This window comes from Phocoena phocoena, chromosome 4 (assembly GCF_963924675.1).
Source record: "Phocoena phocoena chromosome 4, mPhoPho1.1, whole genome shotgun sequence".
Lineage (NCBI taxonomy): Eukaryota > Metazoa > Chordata > Mammalia > Artiodactyla > Phocoenidae > Phocoena > Phocoena phocoena.
In genome coordinates, this window is record NC_089222.1 from 50,615,861 (window position 1) to 50,637,070 (window position 21,210).

General features: G+C 43.8%; 1 protein-coding gene across 1 annotated transcript in view; it reads right to left on the bottom strand.

Annotated features, from left to right (window-relative positions):
• Positions 1 to 21,210, bottom strand: part of TNIK (TRAF2 and NCK interacting kinase) — a 414,109-nt gene that overhangs the window by 98,993 nt on the left and 293,906 nt on the right. Inside the window, exons 8-11 of the mRNA XM_065876880.1 lie at positions 17,171 to 17,225; positions 15,138 to 15,216; positions 7,048 to 7,223; positions 2,680 to 2,746 (exon numbers count right to left, since the gene is read on the bottom strand). Coding sequence (XP_065732952.1) covers positions 2,680 to 2,746; positions 7,048 to 7,223; positions 15,138 to 15,216; positions 17,171 to 17,225 — 377 coding nt within the window. The remainder of the gene's footprint in view (positions 1 to 2,679; positions 2,747 to 7,047; positions 7,224 to 15,137; positions 15,217 to 17,170; positions 17,226 to 21,210) is intronic.

The following is a 21,210-nucleotide window of genomic DNA, read 5'->3' on the forward strand; positions in this document are numbered from 1 at the left end:
ATAATTATTGAGTACCTACTATGCGGCAGGCACTATAATAGGCTCTAGTGGATACAGCAGTAGCTAAACAAATTCTCCCTCTAGTTATTTTCTTGTGGGGAAGAGAGACAGGCAAATAATTAGACAGGCAGACAAAGTATTACAAATAACATAATTTCAGATATTAATAGGCTCTATAGAAGACAAAAAAGTGTAAGAGTTTAAAACGGACAGTGGCAAGGCACTGGGGCTAGGATGAGGGTTCTGCTTGAGATGGGGTGATCGGGGAAGACCTCTCCCAGAAGCTGATAGTGGAGATAGGCCCCAAATGATGCAGAGTCCGTCACACGAGGAGGTAGGGGAAGAACCTTTCATGCAGAAGGAAAAGCAAGTTTAGAGGCTTATCGTGGCAACAGGGGTGGCCTTTTTGAGGGTCTGAAGCCCAGGCAGTCTTCCCAGAGCAGAGCAAATGAGAGGGAGAGGGGTACAAGAGGAAGTCAGAGACAGAGCAGAGAGGGTAAAGCATGAGGCTGGGGAAGCCACACGTGGAAAGCTTATTAACAGGAGAGTAACACGATCAGATTTGTTTAGCAGCTGAATAAATGATGTTCTGCAGTGGGTACAAGGGCAACCAGGGTCACCAGTTGGGCTGCTACTACAGTGGCTCTGGGGTAGAGACTAACCAGGTCGGGGAGGTGGGGATGGAGGAGGCATCTGGGGAGAGAGTCAATGAAACCTGTTGATGGATCTAATGTGTGGAGTGAGGGATGACTTGCAGGTTTTTTCTTGGCGTCTGGGCTGTGGTGGTGACGCAAACTGGGATGGGGAATGAAAGGGGAGGAGCAGGTTTGGTGGTTGACAAGGGGATCATTCTGTCTTGGAGAGTGGGTAGCGTGCTATGTGAGATACTGCCATAAAATGACATCAAAAGGCGTGGTTCATAGACAGTGCTTGGATTCTACTAATAGGCCTCCTTTAAAACCAAGAGCCTTTGTGTAGAACTTTAAACAACCCCCCAAAGGAGGGGCTTATCTACTCAGGCCACGTGGTCTGTGCAAAGGTGGTGGGGCTTAGGGAACCCAGCTTCCCATGCACATGACGACGATCCATTAATATTAACTGATGTTGAATCAATGTCAGGCGACCCGAGATGTATTAATGACTGAATCATTAACTCCCTGTGTGAGCTGATTGCTACTGTTGGGCTGTTTCCTCATTTCCTTAATGAGATAACCACTATCCCTTTCTATTTTACAGGATTTCATGAAAATTAATTAGATGTGTCCAGAAAACAGGACCAGGAACATAATCTTCGATGTGATATAAAGACATGTGACAATTATAGAAATGTTAAGAGATGGCTAGGTCATCCACTAAGTGACTCCAAACATGCGGTTTAGCAAGTGTTAGTTAAGGTGAGGTTCTCAGCTGCATGGAGGGTGATCAGAAGGGCCGACATGTCTGTCTGGGTGAGCTTTGGAAAAATAGCGTACGACTCTGAAAACAAGGCATTTGGTCCTTTGCTTTACAAGAATGTTCATTTTCCATGTCACTACTTGGCAGTCATCATATTTATGCAGCTAAACGAGGGGAAGAAAACATATTAAGTGTCCAGAGAGAAGGAAAGACTTCTCTTTCAGTCTTTGACCTTGAAAATTCCCGTAACAGGTGAAGAGAGAAAAACTGATGGCCCTGTAACCTCAATCCCATCCTCTTCCAGTAGTTTTAGCAATAATCCAGCTTGGCAGGTCTGAGTTAGCTCAGAAAAAGGAGTGCACTAGCTTATTCTAGCAGCAGTGGCTGAACTGGCCCCTTCCCTGGTTCAGAAGCTCTGCCTCAGTCATACAAGAACTGCTCCTTATTGAGTACTGGGTCCCTTCCTTGGATGGCTAGAGGATGGGGACCCATATACCCCAGTGACCCTTCTGCTCTGTGCATTTCCCCCAGTAATCTCACTTCCCATGTACAGTGCATCTGCCCTGGTGTGCATGCCCACGCCCCTTGTTCACCAAACTGCCATCAGCTGGATTCTCTTACAAAAGAGAAATCCTGGCAGTGTGAGCACACTGGCATTAATTACTTATGAACACAGACTAGAAGAAAGTCAGAATCAAAGTCAAGTGACATTCAAAACATAGGGAAGATGCTAATAAAGCAGCACTTGATTCTGGGGGCCAACGTATGACAAGAGGAATGGGAGTGGAAGTTTCTATTTAGGGTTCACCTCTAGAGTGTAATCTGATTTCCTGGAAACTGTTTCCTCTTGGATTAGGCTGTGTTGAAAACACACGCCATGTGACAAGGACAGTGGCCACCTAAATGTCTCAAAGGTATGAAGTAATGGACTGGATAACTCAAGTCCAAAAATACCACTTTGGTCTTCAGAGAGTTGCAGTTTTAGGCACTTTTAGACCTGTATTACCCAGATAATTCCCTCCTACCCATTCTACGTGTTACACAGGCGAGGAAACAAGGAAATAAATCTTGAAAGACAAGATAAAGAATATCCTGATTTCCATGTTCTTTTAAGAGTCTGCCTAGGGAAATTTTCCCAAATTAATGAGTACATTTGTGGGCAATAAATTAAATAAGACCACCCTGCTGGATTCTTAAAAATGAACCTATAAATCAAAAGGACATGAATTTCACACGACCACAGTGCAAAATGTGAAACGGAGAAGATAGCTCTTGCTCGCCTACCTGGGCTCTCCTGAGTCATTCTCCTCTTCTTCTTCCTCACTTCCGCTGTACTCATACTCCGTTTCATCTAAGAGAGACCCACAGAATATTAGTGTGCAAAAAGATGCTACAGCTCGGTGAAGCTCATGCCCTCATTTCATGTATAAGTAAACTGAGGCCCAAAGAGTTGTCCTTAATGCTGACCTGGGACAGGCTCCAGGCCTCCTGACTTGTGATCCAACAGTGCCCACCAGCTAGATTCAAGCACATGGAATTAACATCCAAGACTGCCCCAGCCGACTCTAGATTCTCTCCCTAATGCCTGGCATTCACATGAAAGTGAAGACAAGGAGCTGAAACATAACTTTTCAGTTTGTGTTAACTCCCATTATAGGACCACCTAACCCAATCTTTTATTGGGCCACTGTTAACTTACTGACAAGGAGTAATCATTTTTTACATAGGAATTTTATTATGACTTACGTAGACTCACTAATTGCCTTTAGATATCTTAATACCAGACAGAAACTTTTGACAACGTGTGCTATTAAAAATATAGAGTTAAATGTGTTTCGATTGACCCACTGGGGACATTCATTTAATTCCCTAATATATTAAGCAAGTTAACATGGCATAATGAAGAAGATCGAGTCTTTGCTTCGGAGGAGATTAGAATCTAATGGTCAAGATAGATAAGTAAATAATCAGAATCTCCATGATTATGAAGAAAGAGAACTAATTTTTATTGGGTATCGCCCATGCTGGTCACTATGCTAGATACTTATGTTCTCTCATGTACTTCTCATAACAATCCTTTAACATAGTACCCGTTTTGCAAGCAAAGATTATAAGCAGTTTAGTAATATGACCAATAAATCTGAGATTTGGATTCAGAATTCAATCCAGAATTTTTCCAACTTTATATTTAGCATTCTTTCCAACACATTATATACTAAATAGAATTACATAAAAAAAGCAATGAGATATCAGACAAAAAAGCAGCTAAGTCCATGGGTCATAATGGGGGAAGGGAACAGTGAAGTCTTTGAGGAAGAAATGAGCTGGACCTTGGAAGATCAGTAGCCCTTTTTTAGGCAGATGGCAGCTGAAAGTGCTGGGAAAGGGGCATTCTAAGCAACATAACCACCTGAGTAAAGCTAACAGTACTATAGTGCATGAATGTTCAGGAAATACTGAGTTGTGAGTGGCTGGTGTGAGAAAGCAGATGGAGTGAGAAAGCCCAGCAGGTCTGATGTAGCTTAATGATCTTTATATATACCACGCTGAGGACTTTTCCGTAGGCAATGGGGAGACTTTGGAGGAGCTTTTCATTTTAAGCAGGGAGGTTGTCACAGGGCTATCATCCCTTGATAGCTATGTGTTAGTAATTACAACTTTTAAGACATTTGTACACCCCCGAAAAGAAACTGAAATTGCAATTTGGCTATGTTACCACCAGGAGGCAGCAGTCACATGATGAGAACTATGGAATTTGATCATAAACACATTTTGCTTTCCATACTATTTAGCCATTAAAGGGATGATGAAAGGAAGCCATAGCATGATGACTTCAAGAGTATTTTTAAAAACCATGTAAAAATTAGCTTCACATGTTTAGATAAGTATGAAGTTTTCAGGCTATTTTTTAAAAAGTATTATTTTATGAAAATGTAAAGAACCTTCATAAAGTGTTTCAGCATTCCACATTGAAAGTTTAATATTCCAAACTTTCCTTAAATGAATCAACAGAGTTCAAAGTAAAATGCAGAAATTTTATCTAGTAAAGTAAATTATAGCAAGGAAAAGAAGCACACAATTAATCTAATTATTTCTCCTCTCTAGGGTAAAAATTTCATTTGTCAATCTCCTCAACTATAATACTTCACCAGAATCCAGCGTGATTGCTTTTATATTAGTGGCTTAAATTAGCAATGTATCAACATATCTGAAGGAAAAAATAATATCAGGTTAAAAAAATCACAAAGCAATGCACATTAAAAATTTTTGATTCTACCAGAAGCTGGTCTTAGAGCTACTAAGAGAATGAAAAAATATTAGAAGGAGCAAGTTAAGTCATTTAATCAAACCGAGCAACTGGAATGAAGTCCCATTTTGAGCAACACTCCTTGGGGAGCAGACAAAAAAGAAGGCTGCTGGTGGCTCGAAGCCTAAACAGAATGAGGTTCCTTAAATCATCATGCAACTCTCAACTAAGCCTACTCCCAAGGATCTCTTACTCTTTACCCTGCAGAGAGGGAACACATTAAAAATAGTCTGTTTTCATGGGGTGGTGAGTTCTAAGTCACATTCTAGAGTTCGTGCCCCCAAAATGTGAAAACAATCCAAGGCACAAGCTTTACCCACTCTTACTCACAGGTCAGAGGCAGAGGTTACATGATCTCAGAAAGTAACCCTGAACGGTACTGAAAAACTGTAGGTCAATAAGAATTGTCTAAATAAGGATAGCTTACATTTATTCAGTACATCTACGTGCCAGACATTGTGTTAAGCATTTTACATGTAGCATCTCATTTAATCTTTGTAAAAATGCCAGACAATTCTAATTATACCCCCATTCCTATTTTAAAGATGAGAAAACTGGGGTGAAGTTCACATAAGCATTAAGGGGTAGAAGTAGAATTTGAACTCAGAATTTGAGTCTGAAAAGAAGAGTCCGAGTACTTAACCTATTCCATATACCTACAGGAAAATAAATTTTCTTTTTAGAAAAGTTGGCCTTTAATGGGCTGCATGTCTGACACACTACCCTAAACTATTCCCTTTATCTTTATTTTTAAATTTTTTTATTTTTTAAACTTTTTATTTCATATTGGGGTATAGTTGATTAATACTAAACTCTTCCCTTTAAAAGTCTGACTTCATGGAGGGGCCCAAGACCACTATTAATAAGTAGCAGTTGAAAAATCAGTCCCGGCACTTTTTGACCTGACTCACCTATTTCTCTCCAGCTTAGTTCCTCCAGCTTGGGCTGCCCTCCCAACTCCTTGGGCCCTGATTGATACCTCATCCCTCTCCATCCGCTAACGACTGAAGATGAGCCTCCTTTTTGGATTAGCTTCATAACCTCCCGTTCCTGAGTCTAACCTGATCACACATTTTCCTGCACCCCCGAGGCCGGCTGCAAAGAAGGAACTCTTCCCTTGAAGCTTCACCGAGGATTTCTCCTCCCTTAGCTTCTGCTGAGCTTACCTCTGCCCAGTCCTGACCCCTACAGGGCTCACCACCCCACCCCTAGGACCCTGCTCATACCTTGGCACCTGAAGATATTAACTGCAGAGGCAAAGAAGAGGCGAAGTTCAAATAAAAGGAGCGCACCCTCTCTTCTGTGCTGCCCACCACCCTCCCCGTTCCGTCTAGATCGTGAAGAACAGAGGAGAAAGATGGAGAGTACAGAAGTGGAGCCAAGAACATCACCATGTACCTCCCACCCTCGGTCCCTGGCCTCCCCCTCTGCTCTCTACCTGCCCCCACCCCCACCCCGCATGCTCAGTGCTCACCTGGCCAGCCCTCTATCGCCCCCTCACTGTCAGCCTGGCCAGCTGCCCCCTCCTCCTCCCACCAGGGAGCTCTCACCTTGTCTGTTCTCTGCATCCCCCCCTTTCCTTCCCATCCTCAACCTTCCCTACCTCCCTACCCAACTAAGTCATAAAAGCTGCCCCAGACCACGTGAGTTTTCACCTTGGTCAGGATGCTAGTTAAGGAATTTTGAGTCTCTATTCAAACAACTTGGGCACAGTCCCAGGGCCCCAAGTTTGGACTCATGTCTTTTCCAGTGATGCAGTGAAAAGGTAGTACAGTCTAACAGCTAGAGTCATAAGAGAAAAGAGTTTTTGAATCTATAAAGAAGAAAATGTGATGTTCCATATAGCAGCTTGGCAACTTCTTTTATATCACTTTGACTGTAATAAAAGTCATTCAGACTTCCAAATAACTAAATTAGAAATGAGTCTCAGAGCACGAAAACTTAAATGGTGAAGAGTGCCAGTACTGAAAAATGTCAACTAGATGGGTTTATTTTTTTAAGGTTGCCTGTCTTCTGTAGATGTTGAGTCTTCAAAACATGAATATTCATTAGAATTAAGAAAATCACTTCTCGTATTAAACCACTTCATAGTATCACTCAACATGACTTTCTGTTCAGTGCCTGGAAAAGGTAATATTTCCCGAGGTTCTATTCTTTCACGAAAGATTCCATTTCAGCAGCCTCCCCCCTAGTGTTGCCCGCAGGCTGTGATCTCAGAGGCAGCCCTTCACACTAAAGAACAATGCAGGCCTATTTGAAATCCCCACCGTCCTTCCAATACCTCAAGAGCCCATGACTCACTTGGTCTTTTGTTTCCCTTGCTGAAATACAAACGTGTGTCTCACCTTTCTCTCCTCGCTTCTTCTTTGTTCTATCAATATGGTCCTTGAGCTGAATGCGGACCTGTCGTTCATTCGGTTGGTCTCGTATAAATGGATGCTTCATAAGTTGTTCTGTTGCTGGTCGCTGGCTGTGATTCTTTACCAAACAGCTCTCAATAAAGGACTGGAATTTTTTTGACCTGCCAAACAGAAGAGATGAACCCATAGCTTAAAAGACAATCCAAAGAAAAGCAAACTTTAGGGATCAACCAATCACAAAGTTGGTCTAGCTCTTATTAGGCACAATGGGGTTCAAAGGCATCATTGCCATCAACACACAACTCAGGCAGTGTATGGTAGTTATAGCACGAAAGCATTTTTGCACAGTTTATACATAGTATCACACAGAAGACCAACAGGCACCAGAGAAGAGAAAGACCCCGATAAGAATCACACCTGGAAGGTCTATTGGAATGAGGAAACCAGAGCTGGGTCTTAAAGAATTAGGAGAAAAATCACTCTTGGGAAAGGATAGTTCAGGGAAGTAGAAAATCAGAGAAAAACTAAGGCTGGGACTGAGCATACTATATGTCAGGGGACACTGAGGTGAGTTCTCTAAATGTGGCAGAAAATGCAAGCTGGGAAAAGTAAAAGCAGGGTTGGACAGGTAAGGGGGAGTACATTATGTAGAAATGAGCAGGATTCTTATACGGTAAAATGAACATTAGGCAAATTTTTTAACTGGCAGTTTTGAATCACTTTTGAACTTTGTTTTCTAATGAATAAGAACAGGATGTACGTGTATGTTTGTTATAAATCCACAGACTTGGAAACTTAACTTATAGGGACTAAGTTCATACCCAGAAGCAAATTTATCTCTTTCTAGAAAGGCACCATTTCCTCAGAGATAAACCCTGTTCCAGAGACGCACAGGGGCAGGGGAAAGCTGTGAGAGATACCCGCGAATAGGGCACAAGTCCATAGCGTGGTAGATACTAATGATGCCTTGAGCTATGATTCATGAGTTGGGCATGCATGTTCTGTCTGAAAGTTCCAAGAAATTGTCCAGCATCATAAATAATTAAGCTCATGACTCTACAGCATGCCTTTCCGAGGTGCCCCGCTGTCAGCAGGGCACATCACCCTTGGAGACCTTGGAGGAACCCTGCTCACCCTCCTCGAGGCCCAACCCTGCTCAGGAATGAATCCATTTTGCGCACTCTGTTGCCCTCCTGTGGAACACTGGGGAGTTACAGGAGCAGATCCCCGAAGCAAGCTTCCGCAAGCTTCCCCAAACTTCCCCAAACTTCCCAGTGGGCTCTGTATATATATATCCTTCAGGCCTGAAAGGTGTCCTCACCACACAGAACACAATGGTGAGCGTGTTCTTCAAGATTCAAATGGGAGAGGGCACTGCTATACGTACCACTCTCCATTTCTGCCCCGGTCAAAGCAGTTTTTCACCTTACTCCATGTTTTTAAAGTAGTACTGAACTACTGGTATTTTTTCCTCCTTAAATTTCCAGGCTATGTTCAAGCTTTTAAATTATTTTACACAGAAGTAAAGGTCACCTGAAGGTCAGCTCAGGATGAATCAGGATTGGAAACACTGAGGACTAGACATAGGAACAGCAGGATGGACATTCTAAGCATCTCCCTCTAAGTCCTTCAGCTTGTAGCCCTGCCTCCCTGACACTGGAAATTCTCCCCAGAGTTGGGAGCTGCCTGAGTCACCTTCCTATCACGAGCACACCACGTGTTTGACAAACAGATGAATGCGTGGATGGTTATCGGGTGAGAATTCTGGACGAGAGCTGTAATGTGGCTTCAAATGCGTGCTTCTGAGGGACAGAGATGAAGGCTTAGTGAGAAGATATCACTTCATACACTTTCTTTCTATCCACTGGATTAATCTGTGGAAGCACTAATGTGATATCATCTAAGGAGGGACTTTGCAAAAAAAATAAACAAAAAAACACAAAAAACCATAATGAAATAATGGACTGTCCTAAGGAATAAAAGGAAAAGAAAAAGGTTAACCTGCATAAAGAAATAGACAAACTCCACACAGTACTCTTCTAGGTAGAAAATCAGCATTAAAAGGTGAGAGCAAAAACAAATGAAGACAGAAAGCTATTAAATATTCACGAGGAATGCAAATGGAAGTTCTTCTTTTTCTGCTTGCAACTTGGAAGAAAAAGTTTGTTCTTTATAGAGGGCAACTATTCATTAGGGGATGATAAATAAAAGAAATCATAACCAATTTAAAAAGAGATCCAGACTTAATAGACTGTACATTCCCTTCCCCGATACTGACACCTCACAAAAGTCAGAGACATCTCCGGGATGAGAGAGTGTTCAGGGAGTTTAATGGGAACAGCTATAGCAGAGGTTTTCTTTGTTTTTTTGCAGTACTTGGGCCTCTCCCTGTTGTGGCCTCTCCCGTTGCGGAGCACAGGCTCCGGATGCGCAGGCTCAGCGGCCATGGCTCACGGGCCCAACCGCTCTGCGGCATGTGGGATCTTCGCGGACTGGGGCACGAACCCGTGTCCCCTGCATTGGCAGGCGGACGCTCAACCACTGCGCCACCAGGGAAGCCCTATAGCAGAGTCTTTTTTCCATTTTCTCTCCTGGTGAGAAGGAACCTCAAGAAATATTCAAGAGAATATTTGGGGGCCCAAAGGATGGGCCAAGACGTGTAGAACTACAAAGCTGGCAGTCCATCCCATGTCATCTGCAAATGGTTCTCAGTGAAGAGGAAATAATGCTACTTAAAACAAATCTTCAAAGAAAGATTCATTGTCTCCATTTAAGTTAGTGTGACCAAAGAATCAATATGCTTAATTGCATGCTTAATTAAAAGTAAAAATACTTCACCTACATTAAGCATCACCTGACTCTTTTCCGGGAGGCCTAATGGGTTTAAAGTACATTTCTATAACTTTATTGTTTCAGTCCTGGCTGCTGGTAATTTAGTTCTGTCACTTTAAAAAAAAAAAGCTCAAGATCAGTAATACTAATTTCCCAAGGGTTGGCACCGAGAGATAAATGTTAGTGACTGGTACTTACAGTCTGAGATACTAGTTCTTCTAATACCAGTGTCACTGAACACTTTATCTTCCCAGATTTTTCCTGTTTATGTATTAAACTGTGTTAGAGGATTTAAAAATGCCTGAACGATTATGACATTAATCACTATAATGTTTTAGTGAGCTGGGCTCAAAGTTTTTGGTAATCTTCAGGCTCCCTACGTGCAATTTGATCTTTAAAATTTGCACTTGCCCAGAACTCCTCTTTTTCTCTCTTTCAGTTTCCATCATTTACTAACTGTGTGATTTTAGGCAGATCCCTTAACTTTTCTGTGCCTCGGTTCCCCTGGCTGCAAATGGGGATACTGTTAGTACTTATCTCAGAAGACTGCTGTGATGATTAAATGAGTTAGAACCGGGCCTGTTACATCATGAATGCTGTATGTGTGTTTGCTATGACTGTTATTATTATTACTACTACTATGATGACAATGTCCCAGCATCTCTGACCACTACCAGGCTTAAAGAACAGGAGGATCTGCCTTGAGGGCTACGAGCAGAAATTTGAAGGTGATTTTCCCCACCTGGGTTGAACCAAATAGTATAGAGTTCTTTAAGGGAATTATTTTACATACACTAGGATTAGATGCATTAGCAGGAAAAGCCACCAGGATCATTATTATCTCTAAGGAGACTGCCAAAAAAGGTTAATTTAAAAAAAGTTTGTGTAATAACTTTTGTTTTGATTTCAATAAAGTCCAAAGTCACACTACTAGTAGTAAGTTCAGTCTATTTGAAGTATTTTCTGATATTTCCTTTCTATTATCATTATTTTATTTACAGTCCCCTCCCCACCCAAGAGCACTGTCATTTCGAAAACAAAAGTGCTTGATAACGCAGCAAGAATCAGAACTGGTGTTTCATAAAATAACAGAAATGGTTGTAAGCTCTGGAGTAAAAGCAGAAGGCTGGGGTTCCAGGCTGCCATGAACCGGGGACTCAGGATAAGCCAGTTAACCATACCAGGCCTCCAGTCTCCACCTGGAGCATGAGTGGCTTGGACCGGGAATCTTATACCTCTTTCCAGTGATAAGCAGTTAGGACTTTTCTGATGAGTTCAATCGAGTGCTGCCTGTGTGGAATCTTCACCTTTAAAGGGCATGTGAAAAGGACAAGACTGGCCATCTTTCACAGGAACAGAGTTATTTCCATCCTTCTCCAGAGACCCCTGGAGGGAAGCTACGGCATGGAGTATATGTGTGAGGGCAGGGGAGCCGGGGTGAGCACGGTGGGAAGAGAAGGGAGAGGAAATCGTTTGAAGGGGATGGTTACCCATGTGGGTTGAATCCAACTACACACAGAGCAGGAGTAGAGACAGGAGGGGAACATGGGAATCCCACCGCACTGGGTCATTTGTTGACATGGAGACAGATGGTGAGAGCATCCTTCTTCTCCTCTGATTCAACTCAGGTTGTAACCCTCCTGGAGGCCTAATCAAAGGTCTGAGCCACGTGAACACTGACTGGAGCCCTGACCACAGGACTTCCTTAGCCCGAGGCCTCTCCTCACTACGCTGATGGGGGAGGAAGGGCCCGGCTCTTGCCGCAGAGATGCTCTCCTTTCCTCCCATAACAAAAGGGGAAAACAGTGTGACTGCCTTTGTTTCCCTAATGTTAAGGCTCAAGGAACAAGTGCTCACACTTAGGGACGAGTACAGCTCCTTCTCTACCACTTTAACCTTGAACTTTAAGAGGTCAAATGGTACAGCAGAAAGAATATGGGTTACAAACTTGGCAAACGAAGACTGTACAGCCTAGTGCAAGGAGGATAACCTACCTAAGCCTCAGACTCTCACCCATAAAATGAGGACTCAGAGCATCTGTCTGGCAGGGCTGTGGTTAAGAAAAAAAAGGGTTATTATGGGACTATACAAAATCATGTGTGTGAAACTTTTGAAAATCGTAAAGCACTACAGAATTTAAAGACTCCTTCATTCAATAAAAAATATATAAAAAGATTAAATATATACTTTACATATATAGTTTAAATTTATATATATATCTTAAATACACATACATACATATAAGTTGCTGGGTCTACAACATACATATGCCTTGTATGTTGTAGACTCAGTCAAGTTCCTTGGAAATGACCCTCAGCTGAATGAATGCTTATAACGAAGAGTTCACTGCCGTCTCTGCCACAATGGCGCCCCCTTTGGTCATATGCTGGAATATACACTAGGAACAGTATACTTCATCCGGGAACTCATTTAAGTAGAGAAGAGCTGGATATAAAAGAACATTTCAGAGTTTTGTTTCTTTTGATGGGGGAGGAGGGAAAGAAGGAAAAGGAAAACAGACAGAAATAGTTCACTTGCTCTCAAACCCGATTCTATTTGAAATCACTTTGGACCTGGTCGTTCAAGACAAGTACTCTGAGGTGCCTAAGTATTTTCACTTAAACACTGGAATTCTATTGCAGAGAAATTCGAGCCACACCGAGTGTCCTGTGGCCCGAGGCTGCACAGCTATCTTTATAAAGGCTGGGTTCTGAGTGAAAAAGGGTATTTTACCAGGGCTTTTGTTTTTCCCACTTGCTCTCCAACAGTCAAGTCATTCTCCCATCCCCTGCCTAGCAGTGTGGGGCTCCTGCTTGTAACTGGCTTAGGCTGGTGAGATGAAGGTGGCCTGGTCTCCTTCCTTCCTGGTCTCACTGTTCCTGGACGGATCCAGCTCCCTACAGCATTATCACAATTAGCTCTCATTGCCAAAGGTTTACAGCAGAGAAGTTAGCTTGTATTTCTCCCCAGGTCTGTATTTCTCAGACGAGGTCAGTGCAGGGTTTGCCCTTTTTGGAGCAAGGTCAATGAATGCAGAAACTGTAGTGCCGGGGCCAGTCACTCACTCTTCTGGGGGCCAGACGGGTCACACAAAGGGCGGCGCAGACCAGGGGTAAGAAGGAAACAGGACAAGTGGGGTGACCAACAGATACCAGCTTCTGGGTTGGGAGAGGCAGTGACTGGGGCAGAAGCACAAGCTCCCACCTTAAAAGGGAGCAGGAACCACTGGGCAGGACAGTGTTGCTGCACCTTTGTCAAAAAAGGTCAGAAATCTCCATGGACTGCTCCACCGCCAGATTTTTTAAAGTTGGCAATCAACACAAATACTTCTGAAATGAGGTGTGTGGCCACACCGTGCCAGACAAACAGCAGACGTGTGGATGGTCGTTTTGTCCAGCAGCAGTGAAGGCAGAGGGGGAAGGGAGGGCACAGGGCAGGTGAAGCCCACTGGACTCAGCAGCCCTCCCACCCCACTTCCCGGGAGGCTTGGCATGAAGCACAAGCAGAAAGCTGGCGGAGGGCTTCACAGTGCCACTGACACTTCCAAGGAACAGAACCGAGCCAACTCCTCCCCAGGAGTCTGTTCCAGAGAGAAGGGAGGAAGCAGTGCCTCTGGGCGCCTGTGGATCACGTGCTGTGTGGTGCCCAATGGAAGGCTGTTGCTGGGGAGAGAGTGATTGTCTCACACCACAGTGACCCTCTGGAGAGGGGAGGAGGGATGCTCTGCCTCCTCGTTACCAATAGCAACTCTCACTCTCTTCCTGTGCAGCCCTCGGCAACCAACTCCGAGGCTGTCGTCTCTTCTGGCTGTTTTCTTTCCCTCTCTGTGTGCAGTACGCCTTTCTCTTGTTCAACCAGGGTCGCTATGTCATTCCTGGATGATGGTATTAATTAAGATTGCTCTCGTATAGTGGAGGGTGAAACTGTGGGTGGGTGCATGAGAAACATGAGGGCCTCGGTCAAGGACCTGATCACGAAGTGGTATGAAAAGGGGCAGAAGAGGGGCTTCCTTGGTGGTGCAGTGGTTAGGAATCCACCTGCCAATGCAGGGGACACGGGTTCGAGCCCTGGTCCAGGAGGATCCCACATGCCGTGGAGCAACTAAGCCCGTGCGCCACAACTACTGAGCCTGTGCTCTAGTGCCCGAGAACCACAACTACTGAGCCCGCATGCTACAACTACTGAAGCCCGCATGCCTAGAGCCCGTGCGCCACAACAAGAGAAGCCACCACGATGAGAAGCCCACACACCGCAACGAAGATCCAACGCAGCCAAAAATAAAAATAAATAAATTTATTTTAAAAAAAAAGAAAAAAGAAAAGGGGCAGAAGAGTCTTGTCCCTTCAGGCTCAAGCTGCCTAGAATATGTCTCTAGAAAAGGGTAGGAGGTCATAAATGGTCCAGGAATTGTGCCCAGGGCAAAGGGAATCAGAACTGAGAACATACCGAGAAGGATATACCATATCCACAGGGGGAAGGGGAGGAGCAATGAATTTTTTGTCACAGAATGACAAGATACAAAGACCCTGATGTAAGTGCACAAAATAGTCAAAAGTCCAGCTCCTGGCCTAACCTGTAGAACTCTGTTCCCAAACTCTAGTCGATCATACGCTACCAACACAATTTTTACCCTACACTTCACCACCCATACAAGTATTCGCTTAGCATTTTTCTTTAAATTAAGTCACTTTTTATGTGAATTAGTTTATTAGATGGAAAGTTATATCACTTCCCCAAGTAAGAAGCCAGTATCACCTGCTGTAAAGAGAAAGCAATAGCAAAAATAAAAATTATAGGCGCTCATGCCCAGAGCAGTAAAATCATCTCGCATACTACCGAGCGCGTACATACATTTACGGAGTCAATGTCTTAAGGAACAGAAGAACGTCAGCCAATCTAATGGGCTGACTCCAAACTATCACCCTTTCTGATGAGATGTCCTGCGCTACCAGGAAAGATATTACTCGGAGTAATAAATCAAAGCACGTCCATGTTATTCCTTGGGTTCTGCTACCCATTTTAGCTAATACCTCCTTACCTCGAAGGTGTGAAGATAAGGTCTTACTGTGCAAATAGCAGGTCCTCAATATGTACTTTAAGATGAATAACATCATAATCACTCACCGAGTCTTAGTACATATCAGTCTAATCTTGTCAGCAGGACCTAAGGATTTGAGCTCATCCAAAAGAGAATCAAGAAAACCCTGCTCTTAGACCTGTAAAACACTGAAGACCAAACTCACCACTTCTTAGACTTCAGCCGAGGCGCTGGGTTCCGAGGGATGAGAAAGAGGGCTCTCATGGGGTGCATGTCACACAGAGCTGCAAGAGACCAAAACAAGGGCCAGCTTGGGTTAGGGGGCCAAACCCAGGCCAAGCCCGTCCTAGCTGTGCTGCTAATGCTGCCAAATGGCTCCCTGAGTCCAGGCATGACCAGTGAGTGGCGTCAGAAGATCATAAAGCTTCCGTTTGGTGAGCAGTTAAATGAGCCGATTATAGGAGTCTCATATAATCCAGCACATTTCAATTAGAGATTGTTAACATGTCTACTTTTCACTTCATTTTTAAGGACAACAAGTTAGAGGCTCAACAACCTTTGCTTTACTATAAATAACCATCTAAGACTCCAAGTGAACAACATCAAGATAACAACTACAATGGGGATAGTAAGTTATTTTTAATTAGTAAAATCCCAAATCATAAAATAAAAGGTATTTGATAATCCTCTATTTCTTAGATGCTGGAAATGCAATGTTACCTTCATGGATTTTTGGAGTATAAAGCACTAGACCAGAACACCTTTCTATCTGTGTTTCCAAACACTTTGAATGGCTTTTCATGATGGGTGTTTTGGGGGTTTTGTTTTGGTCAATGGCCGCAGGAAGACCAGAGGATTAAAGCAAAGGAAGTCTGGCAGAAGAGATAAAAATATCTCAAATTGTGAAGATGACATTTAGTGAAAACACTCATACATTCTTATCTTAATCAGAATATTTCACTAGTTTACTTTTCATCTGGGAGTATCTTTTCCTTTGTGCCTAGAATAAGAACATATTCTCCCCGAAAGCTAAAGGATTCGGTGGGTGGAAATTTATTTTTAGCCCTCTCTACTACTCATTAAGAACGACGATATGGTTTCAAGACTGCCAGTGTTATTTTTCTGATTCATAAATGCCTATTAGCATTGTGGATGAGGGGATTTTGTCAAGAAACACTCCAGTCATGCTACAGATGAATTCTACCAACTCTGGAATGAGAAATAAGAAACCTGTGATAACTTGAGGGTAAAAGGTCATATGAGCACAACGACCCGTCATACAAACAGGGGGCCTGCTTTGGTCCGCGTGCTCTGGAAAGCAGACACCAAGGTGGTATTAAACATGAGAGGATATTCCTGGGGGAAATTCTCGTCTGAACAGAGAGGGAGTGAGGGAAGGCTGGGAGAGCTGTCAGATTGCTATGAAGTGTGCTGGGAGGGAGAAAAAGTAGGTGGAGTGTGCTAGGCTGTCCCACACTCTAAGGAAACCAGGGAGGGAAACTAAGGAGTGAAAGTTGCCTTCTAAGGAATCCCTGTCTTCCAGGAAAGGGTCAGCCTTATATCCCTGCCACGCTCGGTCACTGGTGCGGAGTGGCCCTCGGGAGGTGCAGCCTCGGTGTCATGGCAACAGCTGCCCCTGGTCAGTTGCACTTCCTGCGTGGAGTGTCTGAGATGCATGCTCGTGGTGACCACAGGGCTGGGGAGATTCTCTGTGGGGTCTGTGCTCAAGATCTCCAGGAATTGGAGAGGTTCTCCAGGTAGGCAGAACCCTGGCCACTCTGCCTCCAATAAGCAGGGAAATCTAAAACTCTAAACAGCGGTATTTTAATAGGAGTGAGAGAAATGGAGTGCAAGTGTTCACATAACCCACGCACTGAAAATCGGCTGTGAATTTTTGTTACGTTGGCGTTTACAGCCGTTGTGCCTTGGTCGCAGTTTTACTACAGGTGAAGAGTAGCTCAAGAATAAACCACACACCAGATCTGTAAACAGATTAGACTCTCGAAGTCTGCTTCCCTTTGCTTTCTTGTTCCCCCTCACAAACACAAGATCCTCACACCCCTCTGAAATGAATGGATTCCTGGTTGATTTAAGATGACTCTGCTTTCTCAATATGCCAGCTTGAGTCCATGCAGGGCTTGGCGTAGCAGAAATAAAGCTACTGCAGCTCCTGGCAAGGAAGCGTCAGTACCTGCAGGGCAGACCAGTAACAGATTTCACCCAGAGGAAGGTACTTACGGGGAGCACCTTCTGCCATCTCGATGGCGGTGATTCCCAAAGACCACAAGTCACTCTGAAAAAGAAGGAAGGCACAGACACATGCGTAAATGCAGTCAACAGAGGATAACTTGGTTAAACCCGGTAATTGCTTCAGAACTGCCTGTGGGAAAGCTGTCCAGCTGTCTCTTTACAAACTGATTTTGCCCGCTAAGCTTAAAAGCAGGAACAGCCTCATTCGCTTTCCATCGATAATAACTTTCACGGTGCCTGACACGTGGTGAGTTTTTTCAATCCAGGTATGAAAAATGAATATAAGGTTTCAAACATGAATTTATCACTAACATTTATCTATTGATTGAAACATATGAAATTGTTTTTGCTGTTCAACTGTTTTTAACACCTTCATTGAGGTATAACTTTCATGTAATTAACTGTGCATATTCAAAGTGTACTATTTGAAAGTGTTTGATGTGTGTATACACCTGTGAAACCATCACCACAATCAAGACAGCAAACACATCCATCACCCCAAAAGGTCCCACTTGCCCCTTTGCAGTCTCTCCCTCCCGCCCTTCCTGTCCCCAACCCCAGTTCCTGTTCCAAGGCAACCAATGATCTGCTTCCTGTTACTATGGATTAGTTTGCATCTTCTAAAGCGTTGTATAAAATGAAATCCTCTGGTTTCTTTCACTTAGCACAATGTATTTAAGGTCCATCCATATTGCCGCGTGTATCAGTCCTTCAGTCCTTCTTACTGCCGAGCAGTGCTCCATCATATGGATATACTACAATTTGTTTATCCATTCACTTGTTGATGGACATTTGGGTTGCTTCCAGTCAAGGCCATTAAAAATAAATCTGCTACAAATACTCACGTACAAGTCTCTGTTTGGATGCACGCTCTTACTTCTTTTCAGTAAAAACCTAGGAGTGGAATGGCTGGATCATACAGTAAATGCTAGATCATATTGTATTTATAATCAATTGTTTTTAACCTACAGAAACAGCAATTTCATATCATTTAACCAAGCAAGATGCGGACAGGGAAGCTTTTGGATGGTGGTGTTTACTGCTGTATCTCAGTGCTTAGAATAGAGCCGTACACAGTAGTAGTAGGTGTTTGATATATTTGTTGAATGAACGAACAATATCTTTTATCTCGTAAGTGGACAAATATGTAAAATAGAAATCCTATACCCTTATCGTCTTTCTTATTCTCAGACTGACTTTTATGCTCTTATCAGAATTTTCTAGGCTAATGTCTCCACTTCAACCTGTGCAATCTCCATCTCTAGCACTATGCTTCTCCCCTACTCTGTGTCCATGGCTCAGTAGTTTCTAAATAGTGCATAGGAGGGAAACAAATCAAAAGATGGGAGAACCATAAGAAAACACATGTAAAATTCAGTTCAATGGCCCACAGTCCTGAGGAAGCCTTTCACCCTCCTTTCATTTTAAATGTATCCTGTATTTTGTACATAATTCCCAACTCTCACTGGTAACCTCACTCAGATTTCAGAGATCAAAGTTAAGTTCCCTTGCTATTCCCATCAAACAAATGTAAAGGCCACACAGAAAGGATATGTAACTGGAAGAGAACTATGAAATCCACCCTGAGGACCAAACTTCTCGATATCCAGTGGGTGATACCCAGCCTTGTTCAGTATTTGGACCGTGGCCCATACAACCTAGAGGGGGCTTTCTATGGGGTCTAGACTCTTGCCTAAAGTGCGATCTACCTTAGAGCAGGCGGCTGGGGCACACGCTAACCCCACACTAGGACCAAGGGGGGATTCTTTAATTCACAAGCCATCAACCTGTCCACATAAATATTACAGTTCATAAAGGTTCTCAGTCCAAATGGGGATAACAATGCAACTTCTCTGCATAGAACGCAACTCAAGGAGTCAACTGTTGTCCTTTCTCTTTCTTCCCTTTCAAGTGTATTCAAAGTTGTCACTGAACACACACACACACACACACACACACACACACAAAGTCAGCACAGCCCAGCAAATGGCTGAGTCTTCCCGCGGGCTGCTGGCCTTGCTCACTGCGGTCCCTTCTGCAGCTAATGGGGAAAGCCCAGGCCGCCCAGCACAGGCTGGCTCAGAAGCAGTAACTGGTAAAGATGACCACACAGCTCTCTTGTACCTGGAACGTTATGGTTGACTGACACAGACAATCATTGGGGAACATGATGAAAACCCTGAGTCACTAGTGTGCAGGAAGTATTCAACGAGAAATGCAGCAAGAACAGTCTGGAACTGGGGGGTTGGGCTCTTTTGATAAGACTCCAGGCCTTGGTAGTTCTCCCACCACCTTCCCAACATCTCGAGGAACCGAGTGTTTCTGCAGTGTGAACCGAGGTGCAAATTATGAAGGTGGTGGCCAGGCTCTATGCACCTACTTGCCATAGCAAAGTCAAATTTAAATGGCCTTTAAGTCTAGGAAGCTTGAGCTGGTTTGAAAGCCAACACAGCTGAAAGGAAATGATGGAACTGGGATGAGAAAGGCTCCTGGCCGGTCCTCAGACAGGGGAAGAAAATGCTCAGGAAACTCAGGCAAACTCCCGGTACTCGCTCTGCCTGCGGGACCAAAGCCCAATTATGAGCTGGCTGACTGCCTCCCCTCCATAAAGTCTTTGCTCAGATGCTGTGTTCTCAGTGAGGACCACCGAACCTCTCTCCCAGCACTGCCAGATCCCTTCCCCTTTCCCACTTTTGTTCCCCAGAGAACTGGTCATCTTCTGACAACTGTGTAACTGACTTGTCACTAATTTATTACATTTTTTGTTCATTGTTTGTGTCCCTGTCCCCAACACACACACACACACACACACACACACACACACACACACACACTCTAGAACATGAAGTCCACAAGGGCAGGGATCTTTGCTTTGTTGACTGGTCCACAGTACCAGAACAGTGCCTGGCACATAGTAGGCACTTAATAAATACTTGTTGAAATAATGAACACATGAAAGATGCATGAGAGAAAGGAGCAAAACCTAAGTGTCTTAAGGCTGTTAGACCTTTTGTAGATCATCTAGTCCAACCTTTCATTTCCCAGATGAGAAAAAAATGACTTATCCAAGATCACAGAGCAACTCGGCACCAAGTTTTAATCAGAGCTTGGTCTCCTGCCTCCCAGGCTAGTTCTTTTTTTAACTATCATCACACTGTAAGGACCTGAGAATTCACTTAAAAAAACCTTCTGGGGCCCATAAAATAATTGCTTCAGATTCCTACTTTGTCTACAGGTAATTGAAGGTGTGGCCACTCAAATGAAGGTGCTGAGATTCCATGAGGCACACCCCAAACCAGTGCTCAGGTGTCCTAGAGGGAGCATGAATAGGCTTTCAAGTCAGACAGACCTGGATTCAAGTCCAGATTCCCAACTGAACTGCATCCAGAAGACTGCTCAGAGCTTAGCTTTCAACTGTGGCACGTATGCATGTAGGTATGCCGCCTAGCACAAAACTTGGCATAGAGTGGGCTCAAGAATATTAATCATTTTCTTCTCCTCTACTGTGAGGTGAGACTGCCTTTGCCTGCCCAGTTTAGTCTTCTTTGATTTCCCTCTACTGGATTGTGGCCAGTACTGTTTGTTGGCTAACCCAACAGGCATTTCAGCCCTCATTGCCCTTGCTGCCTCCATTTCAGAGTATAGGAAAGCTAAACTTGTTTATCCAGATTTCCCTGCAGCTAAGGATGGCAGTTAAGGATGTGACCTCATGAGACTCAGGCAAACGTCTTCTAGGAGCTTCTGTAAGAGCTTTTGCTTTTCCTGAAATAAGTGACAAATATAGCTGGTGTCTTGACACCTCTTCCCTACTTCTTAGTGCCTTGAATAAAAACATGCTACCTGGAGCTACAGCAACCATCTTGCAACCGTGAGGCAATAAGTCAACAAATTAATGATGACAGGGCAGAAAGGTAGGAGCCTGGGTTTTTGAAGACATCAGCGAGCCACCACACCAACCCTGGACTGCCTGCCTCCAGAATCCCGGTGACATAAGAAACATAAGTACAGCTAAAAGCATTTCTTAGTGA